This window comes from Vombatus ursinus, unplaced genomic scaffold, assembly GCF_900497805.2.
Source record: "Vombatus ursinus unplaced genomic scaffold, bare-nosed wombat genome assembly UNPS02014167.1, whole genome shotgun sequence".
In the NCBI taxonomy this organism is placed as follows: Eukaryota; Metazoa; Chordata; class Mammalia; order Diprotodontia; family Vombatidae; genus Vombatus; species Vombatus ursinus.
Genome location: NW_020953945.1, coordinates 2,273,820 through 2,293,798, shown reverse-complemented (window position 1 = coordinate 2,293,798; position 19,979 = coordinate 2,273,820). Strand labels below are relative to the sequence as shown.

Here is a 19,979-nt window from a genome sequence, read left to right as displayed (position 1 = left end):
CACACACACACACACACACACACACACACACACACACACACACACACCCCCCAAACCAGGGAGCCACCTACAGGACAGGCCTGGAATGACCTCTCTACAGGAAGACTGGCCCGGACACTCCTCAGGAAACTCTTAGCTAGGGGTGCCCTCTGGAGGTGACCAGAAGGGGTTTGGGAGCTATCCGTGGTTCTGAAGATCAAGCACACTGGAAGTCTGGAAGCTAGGCCAGGTTTTCTTCATCCCAGAACAGAGAACCCAGAGGTCCTAGAAGCTCTGCTTCCCTCAAGCTCCCAGAAAAAGTGTTCACTCGGATCACCCTAAGAAGTCAGAAAGACACAGAGCGCTGTCAATCAGCCGTTGAAGGGAGGGAGGTTAACAGCCATTCCTTCACAGATCTGAGATCTCAGATTTTCATATTAATCAATACGATATGTGTAATGAATTTACTAATAGATTAAATTCTGCAGAACTGCCTTTTCCAGTTTGTGAGCCAGATTCACAATGGAGCTTCAACTGATCCATCAGACCCTGACAGGGCTCACAATCACCAGCGTTCTTCTGCCTTTCTATCTGAAGGAAGTGAATCAAAGAAGGCAGAACGTGTTCCCATCACAGAATTCCGGCCCTGTGACCCACCAAGTAAGGACCCCTAAGGACTTGAGCAGTATTGCTCCACAGGACTCCAGAATTGTTGTATTATCTTCCATTTATGGGCTTTTCATGGGAAACTACTCTGGCCCTGGGAACAACTGTCGGCAATCCACCTTCATCCCCCTCTTCCCATTTGTGATTTATGTATATAGTCTCTGTCTTCACTTCAGCACAGTGGAATTCTGATCAAAAGAATTCCCAATTTGCAAATCTGATCCTCATAATGAAACCAATTAATTAAACGGCTACCTGATTACTGATACTTTGTCTCTAGCCTGCTGTTTCGTCATTCTCAGGTTAGACATTGGCTCAGTAAAATCCTGTTAACAAATGATTTTGTTAACTTAGTTACTTTGTAAAACATTGCAGATGTCATAATTGTTAATATAACAATTTACCAAACCATAGTAACTGTTTGCAGTTTGTTAAGCATGTTTGTAAAGGAAAGGAAATGCCCAAACCTGGTGAAAGTTGTTCTTTGTCAGCCTAGAACAAAGGAAGTTTTGTTCTTCAGACATTTTAAATCAAGCAAAAATAATAATAATAATAATAATAATAATAAAGCACTCCCCCTCAAGCCCCGCCAAGAGCTGCATCAGTAGAAACATTCCAATAAATATAAACTTGACTGTTTAAACACTCAATATGCCACAAGTTGGGTTTTGTCAAATTCAACAATGGAGACATTACCTCTTCAGCTTCACGTTTTCAGTTACATAATTTTTAAAATGTCAAATGAGTAGCCATTCCAGGTACAGTATCCTTACTCTGAAATAAACCGGTTTCTGTGCAATGGGTTTTTTAAATCCTACATTCCACCTTAAGCCAAAGCAATTTCCATACCAGGTGCACACTCACACATCCTTGTTGCAAACTGCTTTTGTTGACAAGATATGAAATAGTTCAAGGAGGTATGGTCAAGTTTGTATTACTGAATGACTCCGGTAAATGCTACATAGTTTTGCTATGTTTTGTCTTTTGTCATTCTGCAGCTGTTTCCAGTTTAGTGGTTCTGCTACCATTAGCAACAGTGACATCATTATTGGGACTTCTTTTACTATCATTTACTAACAACTGAGTTCCCTGATTTTAAGCCCTTGGCAACAAGAACTAAGTTCCCCATTGCATTAGCATCTAAGTTTCAAGGGGTTAAGCAATCAGAACAAAGCTACTGCACTTTTGATTGTAGCATTTAGCAGAACTGGAAAATAAAAGTGTGCTACATGTTGAAATGACTGTGAATGACAGAAGCTGATGAAATGTCACATGAAAGTCTTCAAAGTCTTGCACCATCTTCCAAAGTCTTGCAGACTATAGTCCGCAAGATCATATTCTATTGTAGCCTTCAGCGCCCCCTCCCCTCAGGAACCATGCCTCTCTTCTGGGGTGGAGGAGGAGGGGCTAGCTTCCCTCATTTCCATGTTTCCCTGCATGATGCTAACAATGAATTGGTCATCTTTTTCAAGTCATCCCATTTCCAATGAAATACACACATCTCTAACTAGGGCTTCCAAGAAACTGGCAGAATGTAGAGATTTTTCACGCTGTGATTTTATCTTTTATGACAAAGGTCTCTCTTGCTACTTCAAGGTCTGCCTCTTCCTCTAGTTTTTTTAGCCATAGTTCACCTGCTCGTTGTTCTTGGTGGTGTGAGCTCTTCAGACTCTTCTAACCTTTTCTTAATTTCTTGTCTTTTCTTCTGCTGCTGTTCTTTCTCTTTCATTTTCTCCATTTTTTTCTTTTCTGAAATTTTCATTTCTGATCTTATCTCTGGCCCCTCTGTTTTTTTTCTTCTTCATCAGTTTTTCTTGACATCCTCATTCTCATCCCGCCCTCACAGCAGTCCCCGGCAGCCATGCCCCTGTCTCCTGCACTGGATTCTTCACAAGAATGTGTCTGGGTCCTAGGGGTCCAAGTCCCCCACCACTGCCACCATCTCTTCTGTGTGTGTGGGTGTGTATGTGTATGTGTGTGTGTGAGTTCGAGAGAGAGGAAGAGAAGGCTGAGAGGGTTGGTGGTGAGTCACTGAACAGCTTCTCCCCGGCCAACACCAGTCATCAGCTATTATGACTGCTAGAATATATTATAAATGGGACCAGTCAAAGGAAATGGGGGTGTTTAGCTCGGAGAGAAGATTTTGAATGCTTGGAGTGTCACCTGAAGAGGGATCAGCCTTGTTCTGCTTGGTCCTAGGGGACGCAGCTGGATCAGTAGTGGGAAGTTAGAAGAGAGGCAGATTTAAGCCTGATGTCAGGAAAAACTCCCTCACAACTATCCAACAGTGGGATGGGCAGCTTCAGGAGGGAATGGGTTCCCCCTCACCAGAGGTCCTCAAGAGGCTGGGCATGGGGAGGGGGTTAGGGCACTTGGAAAGGATATTATAGAAAGGATTCTTTTGTAAAAATTCAATTTTATTTTTGTCTCCAAATTCTCTCCTTCCCATCTCTGCCCCCCATTGCGAAAGTAAACAAACCCTGTTAATACACGTGTGTGTCTCAATCGGTATTCTGAGTCCATTACTTTTTTAGCTGAAGGTGGGTAGCATGTTTTGCCTGGAGTCCTCTGGTATCATGGTTGGTCACTGCATTGACCAGAATTTCTAAGTCTTTTAAAGTTGTTTGGTTTACCATAATGTTGCCACCATATAAACTGTTCTCCTGTTTCTGCTCCCCTACTCCCTCCCCCATATCAGTTCATATAAGTCTTCGTAGTTTTCTCTGAAATCATTTCCTTCATCATTTCTTAGAGCACAATAGTATTTTATCACTTTCATATACCATAAACTTGTCCAGCCATTCCCCAATTGATGGACAACCACCTCAGTCTTTAATTTTTTGGCACTACAGAAAAAGCTGTTATAAATATTTTAGGTACATATGGATCCTTTTTCTCTTACTGTGAGATGTTTGGGTCATAGGGCTAGTAGTGGTATTGTTGGGTCAAAAGACATGCATAATTTAACAGCTTTGGGGCCATGGTTCCAAATTGCTTTCCAGAATGACTGGACCAGTTCACAGCTCCACCAATAGTGCATTAATGTACCTAATCTTCCCACAGTCACTAGAGAGAGAACTCCTGTAACTGAGTCCTATCCTGCTAAAGTGCTATCTTTATCTGGCCTCTGTAAGCTATCCAAGCCGCCCTGGTTAGGTCTCTGGAAAAGTCCTCAAGGCTGTTTGCCTTTGAGCAGTGTTGGTAACATATTTGCAGATAGGCTTGAAGAAAAGGGGGGCTCTAAACTAATGGCCTGCATTGCCCCATCAACTAGGGTGATCTCTCTCCCTACCCCAAGGGGTGGAGTGGGTTTACCATGGGACACAAATAATTACCAGAGAGATGGAGGAGGAGGAGAAATGGGGGAGTGATAAAACTGTTGTCTGTGTCTAACAAGAGATCTGGAATAAGGAGATCTAGAAACAATGAAAAATCGTGCCAGCCTGAAACATGAAGAAGGCAGCAGTGATTTAAGATCAGTGCTTGGGGATAGTGGGAAGGGGGAATCATAGAGTTGACATACAGAGTACAAGGCATCTATCATTCAGGTATGAGATATGTCACTGCATGAGCACTGGATTTGGAGCAAGAAGATCTGAGTTATGAGCTGGCTTTCCTACTAACTAGCCATGTGACCATGACCCAGCCACTTTTCCCAGCTGAGCCTTGGTTTCCTCATCTGTAAAATCAGGGGAAAGGACCAACTGGTGGCTGAAGGTCCATTCTAGCTTGAATTCTTACGATCCTGTGACAGCATGCTCGGTGAAAGCACCTCCATGTCAGAGGTCACAGAATTCTAGAAGAGCCCTCAGAAGCCATCTAGTCCATTCCCTTCTTTTTACAGAGGAGGAAACTGAGGCCCAGGGAGGTGATGTGACTAGCCCAAAGCCACACCGGGAGCAAGCATCAGAGCCAGGGTGGGGGCAGGGGAACATTGCTACAGTGTAGGTCTTAACATCAGGAAGGGACAAGTTGAAATTCCACCTCTGACACTTGCTAACTGGGTGACCATGGGCCAGCCCCCGGGCTTATAAAGTTATTTCCTCAACTACCAAATGAAGAGACTTGTACTTCCTACCTCGTTGGGTTGTTGGGAAGTGCAAATGAGGTCATGATTGGAAAGCACCTGACACACTTTAAAGTGCTGTATTATCAGCTATCATCATCATCATCATCATCTTCATCGTCATCACATATAAATAAGGCTGACCACTTTCTGCCCAATTCACCCAAAATACTATGACATGTTGTGTTTTTTCAATGAGTTCTTTACAAAGCAACTGAGTACAATTATAAGATTCTTTTTTGCCACTCTGGAGTAATATGTGCTTAATGAAGCATGTTCTCAATTTCCAGGGAAAAAAATGTCTTTAATTCTCAGAAAAATTTTGTCAGTGATTAACTCTCCCCCACATGCACAGCGTACATGCTGGCCAATGGAGATGGGATGTCACTTATGGAGAAGCTTTCACTGGGAGAAACAACTTTGCTTTTTACCATCAAGATCTGCCAGAAGAGAAATATGTATCTGGTCCTTTTTCAAGTGAACACTTTATCACTTCAATGAGAAAAAAATCTGTACGTACTTTAACCCTACACTGGCTACATGAAGACATGTGTGACTCATCAGCACAATTGATGTTGGCATGGCTCTTTGAAGTTGGCAAAGCACTTTACAAATGTTCTCAAATTTAATCTTCGTACTATGAGGTGGGTGCTGCAGGTATCATCATTCCTATTTTACAGATGAGAAAACTGAGGCTAAATTAAATGACCTGTCCAGGGTCACAGAGCTAGTGTCAGAGGTAGGGATGGGACCCAGGTCTTCCTCACTCTAATTATCAGGGATAGCAATTGGATCTGTGATTTCATTGATATGAGGAACTCTCAGATGTAGAAACTCCCTCTATCAATGCAGATGGGATCCTTCTCTGAAAGTTGGAGTCTTAGAGAGTTGAATACAGCACTGAGGGGTTGACTTGCCCAGGGTCACACAGCCAGTGTGTGTTACAGTCAGGACTCAAACCCAGCTCTTCCTGGCTCCAGGGCCAGTTTTCTATCCTCTATACTATGCTATCTCTGATCATACTAATAATTATAATCATTATGCTACTTTGTCACCAGAGGCTTGACCAACAGGTGTTGATGAATTTTTCTGAGGCCAAAACAACCCTGGAAGACTATCTATTAAGGTATAGATGGATTTTAGTCCGTGTTGGGGAAGGAAGAAGCCACTTGGGCCCAATCTCAGCTCCCTAAAAACAACGAAGCAGGGACAAACCCAGCACAGGGCTAATAAATGTTTAACAACATAGGAAGTACAAATACTCACTGTTGTCCAAGTTTTGAAAGGGCTTTCATACAGAAAGTGCTTTCAGTAGCCTTGAATCCATAGAGAAGACCTAACCACCAGCAGAAGTCACAAAGGGGTCAAATTCCATCGAGCATAAGGAAACATTTCCCAAGAATCCGAGTTTTCTAAAAATGTACCTGGACTGTTTCTAGAAGTGAGGAAAACATAGTATTCTTCCCTTTGGGATGCAATGACATGAACATGGGCAGATGCTGATTCATCCTTTGGGGGTGGGAGGTGGGGGTAGACCTTCCAACTCTAAGATTCTAGGAATCTCTCTGACAACTGGGTATTCATTTATCTAATTCCTTCAGCAAGCCGTCCAGGGTTCCAGGCCTAATAGCAGTGCGTGCCTGTGTCAAGATATTAGGAGACACCATGTTTTCCAGAGCTAAGACCCAGAAAACAAGCTGTGCCCTGAGCTTGGCATAACAACAATCCTTTGCCCTCACCCTCTGGATGATCTCACCCTCTGGCAAAATCATATGGTTATTGTATTGCTGTGACCAGCACTAGGAAGTCTCTGAGCTTGGACAAGCACTTGCTATATCCATGTTCCGGTCATGAAGCCCTGCTACGAATCAGACTTGTCTCATCATTGCTGTTACCCCTCATTGTCAGGGCTACAGCTCACTGCGTAGCCATAGGTACAAGTATTGAGATCTCCCTACACTTCCTCAGGTCCCCCCACTAGGGATGGGGCCCAAGCACCTAAGTCTAATTTCCCTCTTTGCTTGTAAGTCATTTCTCTCACTTTGTAATTAAACTTCTGTTTGTTTCCTGACTCTCCTATCTCTAGCTTGCTCTCCTGGGCTCCAGCCATCCACAGGATAGAGGCCAGTTCAGTTCGGTTAACACCTACATCAGGCAGAAGGGTTAGAATAATTGACCTCTGAAATTCCTTTCAACTCTTAAGTTCACGATGCAGATTACAAAACATTGGTTTGGTGGAGGAGAGAGATGCTAGGAGCTTTGGTGTAAAGAAAACAAACAAACAAACAAACAATGCTGTGGACTACCTGGGAGACCTCCGTCAGAACAGCAAGAATTAGCATTTGAAGTTTACAAAGCTAACCTACAACAATCCAGGGAGGAAGAGAATGGAAGGGTCATATCCATTTTAGAGATAGGGAAACTGAGACTGAAACACAGCTGTTAAGGGGCACTGTTAAGGGGCAGGACCCAGCCTCAAACCCAGGGCTTTCTAGTCCAAGGCTCTTCCGGCTGCCTCTTGAGTGTATTGCTAAGAGATTGACTTCTTACCCTGAGCCCAGAGCCCAACCAGGCTCCCAGAGGACCCAGCCTGGCCAGTCCTTTGAGCCTCCTCTCTCATCAAGCTGACAAGTTTGGTTCTCAGGGGCAGGCAGGGGGCTATCCCCATCCTAGGGGAGGGAGCTTGGCCTCATCAGAGGCAGACCTAGTCCAGACCCCAGGGAAACTCAACTCCAAACAGCCTAAACAAGAGCGTGGCTGGAGTGTCACAAAGGAGTAGAGAAACAGAGAATTGTAGCTGGAAGGGGCCTCATAGCTCATTCTTCCCATGCCTGCTCAAGCCTTCCTTCCACAACATTCACTCAGAGAGGTCTTTTAGCCTCTGCTCAAAGGGGTGACGGTGATGGGAAGCTCACTGCCTCTCAAGGCAGCCCATTCTACTGACAGACAACTCTGTGAGAAAATTTTTCCCCAAGCCAAAGCAAAATCTACCAGCTGTCAACTGTCCCACCTCCGCTCCCCACTCCCAGTGAATCACCAAATGCCAATTCAGAAAGGACTGTGGTCCACCTACACCCCTGCCACGTGAATCCCTCAGACAATGTCCCCAATAAGGGTCATCCAACCTAGACTCAAAGCTCTCCTGTGATGAGGAGCTCCTTCCCTCCCCAGGCAACTCAACACATTTCACAAGGGCCCCTAATTCTTAGGAAATTCTTCCTTATGCTGAGCTAGAGTTGGCCTTCATCTTCAGCCCATTTCTCTGGGTTCTGCCCTGAGAGCTCAAGCTGACCAAGGCAAATCCCTTTTCCCTAGGACAGCCACCAAACGTAATGAACTTGGTCATGTCCCCTCCAAGTCTCCTCTTTTCCAGGTATGAGGCCCTAGGCTGAGCAGACTGGTAACATCATCATCATCATCATCATCATCATCATCACCATCATCATCACCATCATCACCATCATCATCATCATCATCACCATCATCATCATCATCATCACCATCATCAACAACAAACAGACCTCACGTTGTCCTTATAGGTTTGCAGAGCCTGTATATATGCTATCTCATTTGACCCCCTGGCTTCCTCAAGTCCCAACTACAATCCCACCTCTTTGAGGAAGCCTTCCTCAGCTTTTCTCAATTCTAGTGCCTTTCCCCCATTAGTTACTTCCTATTTATACTGTACATAACTTTGCTTGTTTGTTGTGTGTCCCTCCCCCCAATTAGACAGGGAGCTCCTTGAGGGCAGAAAATGTCTTTTGTCTTTTTTTGTGTCCGGAGCACTTAGCACAGTGCCTGACACACAGGAGGCACTTATAATAATGTTCTATAATAACAATTATTATATATATTATATAGAATATAACAATAACAAATAACTTATTGACCGATTAATCCTCACAAAAACCATGGGAGGTAGGTGTTATCATTATCCCTATTTTACAGATGAGGAAACTAAGCACGAGACAGGTCAACCGACTTGGCCAGGATCACGCAATGGACAAGTCTGATTTGAACTCAGGTCTTCCAGACTCCAAGCCCAGCACTCTTAACCACACTGCCACCTTGCTGCATCTGTTCAATAGTAAACCCAATTCAGGACTTGACTATCTTATCTGCACAATGGGAGTGATAACGACTTACTTGTTGTGTCTCTTCTAGAGTAAATATCCCCAGTTCTTTCAGCAAAGCCTGCTACTGCATGGATTCTTTCCATGCCCCCCTCCATCTCAGGCACTTCTCTTGTTATTCCCTGCCTCCCTATTCCCCAGGTGACCTGAGGACCATCGAGAGCCGAGGGACCAGGGCAAAAGGAGCAGAGTGGGCTTTCTGGAAGAGAAAGGGCTTAGCACAGTGGCCAGACCCGGGCAGGGAGTCAGGAGGCCATGGTTCTTCATTTTGTTCCAACTCTATCTTGGAAAAACCATTTTTCCTCTCCGGACTCCAGCTTCCTTCTCTGTAAAATGGGGGGGGGTTGCACTAGATGATCTCTTACAGTTCACCATTCTATGTGCTTTATCCTCCCCCTCCTAGAGCCACCCAAACTGTGAAAGTGAGGTGGGGGGCAGGGGATATGTTGAGATCTCTCTCTCCAGCCTGGTCCCATTTTGAACAGGGAGCCGGGAGTCCCCTCCTTCTCCAGCCCATCAGCAGATCCTAGGGGCTGGGTTTCTACACTGACCATCACACAGTACAAGGGGATGGCTTAGACCCAATTTGACCCAATTTGATTCCAAAGCCCTGATCCATACCCAGAGACTGCTGCTGGGATAAAAATGTCAATCCTAAAACAACTAAAAATGTGTGGTTACTACAAGTCCAGGGCTAGAACCTGAAAGCTGTGCCAGAGCTGATGGGGGCCTTAGAAATAAAGTCCAACTATAGCATCTTACAGATGAGGGAAAATTGAGGCCTAGAGATGGGAAGGCAATTTGCTCAAGTCTAGACTAGACACTAGGGATCCTGCCTCCCAATTCAGGGGTCTTTCCCCTATTCTAAGCTGCTTCAGAATAAGTAGAGCTGAATTGGGGAATGATACGGCTCATGGACTTTGAATTTAGGGAGCTCCAATCAAAGAGAAAATTCCCAAATCAACCTTCCAAAGAGTGAATTTTCTCCTCCTTCTTCCTTTTTAAATTTTTTCACTTTTTTTTTTTTTTTTTTTTTGCTTTTTGGTGAGGCAATAGGGGTTAAGTGACTTGCCCAGGGTCACACAGCTAGTAAGCGTCAAGTGTTTGGTCTGAGGCCGGATCTGAACTCAGGTCGTCCTGACTTTAGGGCCGGTGCTCTATCCATTGCGCCACCTAGCTGCCCCTCACTCATTTTTTAAAATGATTGCTCCACAGCAGGTCCCCCAGCCTCCTCTCTCAGTCCCCACAATGGGGCAATCCTCCCTCAACCATCAATAAGAGCTCACGCAAATAAACTCTTCTAAGGTTTACCAAAGCAAACTCGTCACCATCACCCTCTGAGTGGAAAAGCATTTTTACCTCCGTTTTACAGACGAGGAAGCCGAAGAAATACTACCCAGAGTCCACATTCCACCCCACCGCCCATGCTTGGGCTGTTACACCCTTCTTGTTTCTTTCTTTTGTCTTTACACTCCCAGCAACCTAGCACTGGGGTTGGCACACAATTGGTGCTTAAGAAATGCTCTTGGATTATTTTTCTTCAAGGCTCAGCTGGGGCGCCACCTCCTCCGTGAAGCTTTCTACCTTCTTTGTAAGTGTTGGGATGGAACGTTTCATTCTTCTTTTTGCATTCCCAGAGCCTCACACAGAGAGGATGAATCTAGGTGGCTTGGTAGACTTGGGAGTCAAGAAAATCTGAGTTCAAATTCTGCCTTAGGCAGAATTTGTGACCCTGGGCAAGTCAATTAGCCTCTATTCACCTTAGTTTTCTCATGTGTAAAATGGGGATAATAATAGCACCTGCTATAGTTGCTATAAAGATAAAATGAGATGTTTGCAAGACATTTTTCAGACCTTAAAATGGAATGTTGGCTGATATTATTATAGAAATGCTAACTGACATTATTACAGAAATGCTAGCTGATAGTTGGGCATATAGTAAGTGTTTAACTGAAATAACTTGGCCAATGTCCCAAGGCCAGTTGGTGACTGAGTCACATCTCAGACTCCATCTCCTATGCGCCTTCACCCCAGGTCACCTCTCCTGAAACACTTCCCATGGGTCCTACTGGACCCTGGAGTTGATTGTTACGATAGGGGGAGATGGGGGTCACCGGCCATGGCTTTTCCCAGAACTATTCCAACTCACTCAGGGACCGACAAGTGATAAAAAAAGCCAAGTCAGCCTTGTGGGGTCCCCGGGCTCTTAATCCTCCCAGGCCTCTGTACTGGTCACACCACACCTGGAGTACTGGGTGCAGGCCTGGATCCCACACTTTGGGATAGACATCACACTGGAGAGGGTTCTGTTGAGGGCAACCAGGATTGGTGAAGGGGCTTGCACCCTTGCCAATGGAGAATTTATTGAAGGAATTGGAGAGTTTAGCCTGAAAGATGCCTGGGAGAGGCATGACGTTACCCCGACTTTCAATTTTATCTAGTGTCATCATGTAAATGAAAGCTTAGACTTCTGTAGCTTAGCCATAGAGGACATAATTAGGAGTTATGAGGAGGCAGACATCACCTTAACTTAAGGAACAAGTTCAGAACCATCAGAACTGTCCTCCGTGGAATGGACTGGCTCCTTGTCACCAGAGGCACCAAAGCCAAGCCCAGGCCAGGCCTTCGTCATCTTTGCATCCTGGACTCCTCTGGCATTCTGGAGAAGCCTTTAGCCCTCCTTCTCAGAAGAATAGTTTTAAACCAGTGGAGGAAAGCTGCCGTTGAGGTTTCCTTGATGACCCAGCCCAGAATTTAAGGCAAAGGGCTTCTCCCCCAAACCAACCAGCATTCCCAAGAGGCCAATGGTTCCCGTTTGAACAGAACTTTATGGCTTACAAATCTCTTTTCTTCTTAACAAAGCTATACAGCAGCTAATGTTATCATACTTCGCAGCACACAGTGAGAACTTAATTGATGCTTGTCTGATGAAGAAGAGAAGGCTTTATACTTGACACCTACTAGCTGTGTGACCCTGGGCAAGTCACTTAACTGCCGACTGCCTCGTCAAAAAAGGAAAAAAAAAGAGGAGGCTTGGAGCAGGAAAGGACTTCTAACTCTGAGGTCTGGGATTTTTTCATTTTAACAAGGGATCTGCACCTACTTTGTGTCACGGATGCCTCTGGCACACGGACCTCTTCTCAGAACCACATTTTTGAATGCATCAAATAAAATACAAAGGAAACTGGTTACTCACCAGGTTAAAAACTCAGATACTATAATGATACTCCCAAGAAAATACACACACACACACACACTCCTGAAGGGAAGGAAGAGGGATCCTCTTTCTCGTGTTCCTTGCTCAGCTCCATCCCTCTAAGACTTGGGCTTACATCACCTGCCAGAAGGTTTGGGCACGAGGGCTGATTGAGGAGGACCGTGATGGTGGAACACTAGGGAGTGCAGACTCCCAGGTCTGGAGAACCACTGAAATCATCTTGTCTATCTGGTCTCGACTGCTCCAAGCCTTTGCTTCTCCGTAAGTCTCCAATGACTCCCTGGATCAAGCGAGCGTTCTGCTGCCCCCCTCCGCAGCTTCTGCGACCCAGGGCAATCTGGGCTGACAGCTCCTCCTTCTGAGCATCCCCTCGAGTTAATATCAGTGCAGCTTGGCTGTACGCAGCACCATCAGTCATTCACCTCCGCAATCAATGCCTCTCCAGCCCATTCCCTTCCTCTTTAATCCCATGGTCATTGGCCCAGCTTAGGCCCTCATTACCACCCACCTGGACTACTATTATCTCCCCCTAATACGTCCTCCCGCCTCCACTTTTTCCTCTGCAATCCATCCTTCCTTCGGCTGCCACACTTATGTTTTAGATCTTTGTTTTAGATCTGTCACGTCCCTCCAAGAGTCTATTGAATATAAAAGTCCAAACTCTCTTGCCTGGCATTCTAGGTTCTTAACAATATGGCCTTAACCAGATTTCGCAAGTCAACAAGTAATGAAGTCAACCAGCACTGATTAAGCACCTGCTGAGCCAGGTATCCTGCCAAGTGCTGAGGGTACAAAGAAAGGCGATAAACAGTCCCTGCCCTCAGGGAGCTCCTAGCCTTACATGGTGCCTCCTTCCTAGGTTCCACCTTCCAGCCAAACTGGACTGACTCCTCAACATTTCCAATATATGCTCTCTTTAATCAACCAACCAACAGACATGTCTTAATCGTCCATTAGGTGCTAGAAGCCAGGGATATTGACATAAAAGTGAGACGGACCCTGCCCTCAAGCAGCTAACATTCTGCCTTGCCTTGGTGTGTGCTGTTTCTCATGGCTAGAGTTTCACCTTCCTGCTCATCTCTGTTAAAAGTTTACCTAAATTTTAAGGCCTAGCTGCTCCCACTTCCATGTAGCCTATTGGATGGTCCCAGGTGGCAGGGAGCCTCCTCTCCAATCAATCAACATTTATTAAGCTCCTACTAAGTGTCAGGCACTGGGCTAAGCACTGGGGATACAAAAAGAGGCAAGCTACACACAGGGTAACTGGGAAATAATTACCAGAGGGAAGGCACTCTTTCCCTGCCCCCAATCCTTCTACTCTCCTCCCCACAACTTTAATAGGACCTGCTTCCCTGGTGTCACCAACAATTCGTTCTTGAACTCAGTCATTGTTCATTTTCTCCCCACAGCTACTCCAGGCCAGTGACCTGACAAGCCCAAACTCCCCCCTTTTAGATGTAAGGTCCTCTATGCAAGGGACTGTCTTTGTTTTAGATCTGTGTCTTCAGTACTGGGCACAGTGCTACGCACCAGTCACATGCTTAAAAAATGATTTCCCATTCATTCACTCGCTCTAATGGGGACTACTTTTCAGGGACGGGTTGGATTATACAGGTTCCTTCCTTCTAAAATCCTGTGATCCTGTTTACTTATACTCCTCTCCCTATCCCCAGGGATGAAGGAACAATACACAGACGGCCCACAGAGCCCCAAAGCCTTGACACTCACTTCTAAACAGAGAGTGCTGCCCTTGGGCGTCAGGAGACTGGCTGCAAGTCTCACCTAGTTGGTTCTACCAGGTACTGTTTGAGCCTCAGTTTCCTCAACCGTAAAATAAGAAGACTAATGTTTATACACTACTCTGTGGGTTGTGGTTAACCAGGTGATTCACAAGCCTCTGAGTGTGTGAGTGAGTCTGTGAGCTAGTTTGCTCATTCTGGTCCTCCGGGCCTGCCTGGTCCAGTTTGTGGGCCAGCAGCCCGAGGGCCTCTCAGGCAGAGCCTCTACAAACTGTGCCAAAGATGGTACCCACAACCCCTCCCGCCCACAAGCCCAGCTTTCCAAGGGGGCTACCCTGTCCAAAATGACGACCAAGGAGCTGTGGCCAGAACACAAATTTATTTGGCATTTAGATGACACAGTTCTCACAGCATCTTGAGGAGGACAAAAAGATTAGTGCCAACTGGACAACAAAAAACAATCCAAACAATTAACCTCCCCACCTCCGTGAAAGCAAGAGAGAAAGTCTTCAGGATGTCCACACGGCCCAGTGCCACTATTACAGGGCCTTTCAGAGAAGACTAGAAACCCTCCTCCAGGGCTGCGGAGTTCACCAGCTCCATGGGGTCAGGGCATGAGGGGAGGGCGGAGCAGCATGGCCCCCTCACTCTCCACCCCCCCAAGGGCAAAGTCTGGGCCTGGGAGCAAGTGAGGCTTGACGTGAGGGCAGGTGGAGAGTGGAGGGGGGTCCTACTTCAAACAACTGAATCCATCTTGTGTAGGAGCTCTGGAGGCAGGGCATGTGGGGAAGAGAGAAAGAGCCTCACCCCTTATTGGACCACACAAACTTCCCCTCCCCTGGTGAGGTACTCAGTCAAGTCTGGAGCCCAAATCCTTGGAGAAGGTGGCAATTTTCAGGGGGGTGAGAAAAGGGCCAATGGGCATCCTGCCCAAGCTTCTTGGTGACCCCGAGGGATGCTAACCTAGTGCATAATGTGGAAGCATCTTTTTCTGTGAACAGAAAGCACACACTCCCAGGCTTGACCCATGTGGAAGCTGTTGTACAGACTTCTCTGAGCAGAATCTAGTCCTCGCTCCGAGAAGGGAGGCAGGATGGGGAACAACACCCCAGGGGCTCTCTCCAAGGGGGTGGGGTCACATGTTCACAGACAGAAGCCACATGGACCCCCAATCAGTTCTGAGGTGACGGGTTTGGGGTTCCCCCGGCAGAGCCGCGCCACTACAGGCAGTCCTGTGGAGATACACTCACCTATACACTCTCCTGCCTTCACACCCTGGATGGCTCAGGGTAGCAGACAGGAACACGACAATGGGGCAGGGCAGGGTTGGGCTGGGTGCCCAGACCCTCAGGCCTCAGCTTGGAATGAAAGGTACTCATTTGCATGGCCTCAGGAGGCCTCGGGGCTCAGGCTGTGGCTACAGCATTTGTGTTTGGGGGTATGGGGGTCCTCTAATGCCACCTCTACTATCCCAGACCTCACTGCCTGCCCAGGGGCAGAAGCCACCAGAATACAAGGTAGTGACTGACAAGAAGTCATTTCATCAAGTGAAAACATAAGGACACCCATGACTGAGTATTTCTGAAAGTGTAGATCCTAATGTTTTCAAATGGCACTGCTTCGTGTTCAGAGAAGTGAGGAATAAGTCTCTAACTACAAATGACCCAGGCAGGGCTGGGCTGGGGTTGGGGGAGCTACATACGGGGAGATTTACTACCTACAATACTCCAATGTGTAGAAATGCGTCTCAGCTCCAGCCCTGGTGCACAGCAGCTCCGTGTGCCTGGCTCTCAGGCACTGCGCTGGCCTAGGCTCTAACTGCAGGCCCTCAGTTACATGGGGGATGGCTCTGGAGCCAGCCAGGGGCAGGCCTCTCTCAGGGGAGGCGCAGCCTCAGGCTAACTCGGACAGACCACCGTGGCTTCCCTGCTCAGGGTTCCCCAGCGGTCTGGAGTTGAAAGCAAACAAGCTAACTAGTGACTTTCCTTCCGCTTTGGTCTGGGCTGATTTCTGGAAGGGGCCTTGGAGATCAGTTAGCGCAGTGTGAGCCTAGCGTCTTCCAGGTTTAAAAATGAGAAAGAATCCATCTGTCTGAGGGCCGCGTGACGCAGGACAAACACATGAGAGAGGCACGTAAGCAGATGCTGAGCACTCCCCTATTCTGAAACACGGCCTTTCTCTCTTTCCCAGCAGACCTCAAATAATATTCCGGAAACACCAACCAAAAGCTTTTTTTGTCTTTAATTAACAACCAGAATGAGGGATTCAATGTGCAAATAGATGATGCCATCATTCTCTTAAAAAAAAAAAAAAAAAACCTAACACTTCCCCCAGCAACCGTTTGGCAAGAGGAGGGAAGAAGGATTCTAAGAGCAAGAGTCCCCAGAAGCAGCTGCCACTGCTCTCCCTGCTTAGGTCCCCCATGCCACGGGGCCGGGGCAGCTGTTAACAAGCTCTGCTTAGGGCAGGAGCCCCCAGGTGGCACCCATCCCTCCTTGCACAGACAGAGAAAAAGAAATTAAAAACATGTCCGCACATGCCCGCAAGAGAAAAGCAACTGGGCCCCCTCCACAGAACAGGAGAACAAACAGCCACAGGTGACGAGGAACCCAAGAGGAAGGAAGGGCTGCAGGGACTGTCCCTAACTCTTCTGAGAGGTGACAGGCCAGGAAATGAATCACTGAGCTGAGATGGAACAATGCCCCCACAAGGCGGCCGGTTCTGGCCCAAGGAAATGTGGCTGAATGAATAAATGAAGGAAGGAATGCCCGGTGCGGTTTTACCCAGCAACACGTTCTCCGAGCCTCCTCAGAAGGCTCCTACCTGAGCCATCCCAGGCCTTTCTTCCTCAGGTGGGCACCCAACCATACCATGATCATGCCCACCCACACACACAGACACACACACCTACACCCACACACACATTCGACCACCCATATAAAACTAAAGGAAACACGGTCAGTACATACAATGTATAGAAAATGTATAGATGTGCTCAAAAGTGCACAACACCCGCTTTATTATTCCTACTTGGGCAACGTTTGCTGTCCATAGGCTGCGTCTGTCTCTGGCCGAGCGACAACACACCGGGCAAAGAAACCCCGCTCCATTCACCAGCTGCTCACGACCAACACCACACCGTGCATGTGGTGGCTGAGGAAGCAGGAACAACCCTTCAGCAGGGCAAGGCTCCCAAAGTGGGCCTGGTGGGGACGGGGGCGCTGGGAGACAGAAGGCCTCGTGTCTTGCCCACACTGAATAACCACAAGACAAGCTGCTGACGTGCGCAGCCCTGGGTAACCTTCCCACCCCCCTCCCGGGGAGGCATCAGCCCTGCCCTGACGGGAGCAGCTGCCCACAAATCCCCCCCAGAGTTCCTAATGAGGTAAACCACTGACCGAACTGAAGGGGGAGGGAGAGGCAGGTGGGGACAGACACCAGCGATCACACAGCTAAGGCTGAGAGGTCTGGGCCCTAGAAATACCCCTGGGGCTCATCCCCATGATGCTCTTAGTTTTAAGTGGAGAATGGAGGGGGAGCCCCCCCCCCCACCGAGTCTCCCAAGCTCCCCAGTGGACTGAAGCCTACACCAGCAGAAATCAAGCATCTTCTCAGCTGCTCTCCCATCCCCTGAAAATCCCCCGAAAATCCCCCCTCGGGGCAACTCCAGCCATTTCCAAGAAAGATCCTGTCCTCCCCTTCTCTGCTGCCCGCTGCCTCCAAGGCCTCTTCTTCCAGAGGCATCAGAAAGGGCAGCAACTCCCCCAAGCAGGGTCCTCAGGGGCTCAAGGGCAGAGAGGGCTGAGTGTGGGAGGATGGACCTCAGTTTCCAGAGATGGCGGCCGAGGCTGGGGGAGCCCCACAGAGGCATGACGTCACGCATGGAGGTTCTGCACAGATCAGCCTGGATTCACACTGTGGACCCTCCCACAGCAAGGCCGCCCGCCCACCTGCCAAAGTCGGTAGGCCAGTTCACAGTCTGAGAAGCAGTTCTATCACCAGGCCAACTCCCAATGGGCCATTTCCTTTCTTCTGATCTCACACCCAAGCAGGTCTGAATGCAGCTACCAGGCCGGGCCGGCCCCTCCTCACTCTGCACTGAGGTCCCTGGCCAGCAGAGCCGCACTCTCCTCTGCCCCACTTGCTCAGCCCACCTCGGGGATGCTGGACAGCAGCCTGAGGAAGCCAAAGCATCGACATCCCAGCGTGCCCGCTCTCACCAGCCTAGAAGCCTGGCAGAAGATCTCTAAGCACTCCCCGCACTTACGGCCTGCATCCAAGGCCTCTAAAGGCAAACCCTCTGCAGATCCCCTTCTTCCACTCCTGCCATTTCAAGATGGAGACAGAGACCTGGCAACTAACACCCTCACCACCAGGGCCTTCCCGGTCCTAAGCTCACATGTGAGCATCACTACACCCCAGCCAGCCCTACCTGTGGCTGAACTGTGGACACTTCCAAGCGCTACATGGGAGCTAGCGATGCAGGCAGACCCCGCCCCTTTCAGCCCCCAGCCTCAGCCAGCTCGTTACCACCGAGAGCCCGTCACCCTGTCCCTCCTCCATAACCGAAGAAGATGAGCCAAACCCAAGAGCAGGGACCAAAGCTGCCCGACTTTCTGTCCTCTCTTCATCCCCTGATGAGGACCCTCTGGCCTTCCTCTCACACAGCCCCCATCCCTATTTACACAATAAACCCGGTGGTGAATGCACAGTGAGGGCAAAGCCAAGCCCGGCATAATGGGGGACGATGCCAGCCTGGAAGAGAGTGGGCAGAGCTCAGCGCCTAGAGCCGTGATTCTTCGTCCAGTTGTGTGCAAACAGTTGCTCCGATGATTTCTGACCGGCAGGCTATTGGCTCGCCGCCCCTTTAGACAATGGTATTGAGGGAGCAGAGGCTGGAGCGGCTGCCCCCCAGAGTTTCTGCCGGCCTATTCTCGCTCAGGGGCGTGTCCGGAGGTACGAGGAGGGTGCTGCTATCAGCCGAGTCATCCAGCTCTGCTGGGGAGGGCCCCACCAAAGGCGGGAGAGGCCCCTCCGAGAGTCGGGGAGACACATCACTGTCTCCTAGGGAGGGCGGACTGCTCTGAGCCGTCTGGGGGCAAACGCCATCTAGGAAGGAAGACAAAAAGTGATGAGGAAGCAGGGCAGCCACGCAAGGCAGCACGCCGGGATGCCTAAAGGCCCTCTCCCATCGCCCCCTGCCTCCCTCACCGTCAAGGCCAGCCTGACCCAGCCCTGGCAGATGGCCATGAAACATCATGACAGCCACGGCAGCCACCCCCACAGCTACCCTAGGAGACCCCCCCGAGGAGCACAGATGGAGCTGAGGCTGAGGTCTCCTTTCCCCAGCTTATTCCTCCATTTTCTTTCTTTGAGGGTCCAGGCCTTCTCCAGCAGGAGCATTCCCTGCACCAATCCAGATCCCCCCAGCCCCGGAACCTCAGGAAGCTGGTGCTCAGGTGAGAGTCACCCAGTCCATCACCGTGCAGGCCTCCCCCGCTCAGCCGGCCCTTCCATGGGCAAAGCCTTTGAGATCCCATGGTGAGGCCCGCCCACGCTAAAATACTGTCGAGTCAGAACACAACGTTTGCCCCGCCCTGACTTGTACAAACAAGGATGCAGTCAGCGAGGAATAAGGAACGAGGGCCAACCCCAACGTGGCCGTCCCTCCCAGCTCACCAAAAGGAAATTCCAAGCCCTACAGCATCCTGGGAGGCAGGAGCCCAGGCTTCCTCTCAAGGACCCCGCCAGGCAGGCAGCGCCAGCCACCTCATCGTCTCTGTCTACTCCTGCCGCGACTCCAGAACCCAGAAGCCAGAGCCACGTCACGGCTCCACGGCGGCAAGGGTTACGGTTCAGGCATTTCAGTCGTGTCCGACTCTGTGACCCCATTTGGGGTTTTCTCGGCAGAGATACTAGAGTGGTTCACATTTCCTTCTCCAGCTCATTTTACAGAGTAGGAAACCGAGGCAAATAGGGTGAAGTGACTTGCCCAGAGTCACACTGCTGGTTGGATTTGAACTCAGGAAGACGAGTCTTCCTGACTCCAGGCCCAGCGCTCTATGCACTGTGGCGCCATCTAGTGCCCCGAAAGGCAAGTTGATACCCCCAAAGTTTTACCCCTTCGGCAAGCCCAGCTAGGCTTCAGAATCAATGACGGCTGTTGTCCTGGAGCTGTC

The 19,979-nt window shown here is 48.8% G+C and overlaps 1 protein-coding gene and 1 pseudogene across 5 annotated transcripts in view; both read right to left on the bottom strand.

Moving 5' to 3' along the window:
* LOC114041145 overlaps positions 1 to 12,479 on the bottom strand; it is a 13,940-nt pseudogene extending 1,461 nt beyond the window's left edge.
* A 1,681-nt stretch (positions 12,480 to 14,160) lies between these two features.
* The window catches only part of DGCR2 (DiGeorge syndrome critical region gene 2), a 99,343-nt gene continuing 93,524 nt past the window's right edge, over positions 14,161 to 19,979 (bottom strand). For all 5 annotated transcript variants that reach the window (XM_027859412.1, XM_027859414.1, XM_027859411.1 and 2 more), the window contains one exon: positions 14,161 to 18,909. In XM_027859412.1, coding sequence (XP_027715213.1) covers positions 18,668 to 18,909 — 242 coding nt within the window. In that variant the 3' untranslated portion in view covers positions 14,161 to 18,667. The remainder of the gene's footprint in view (positions 18,910 to 19,979) is intronic.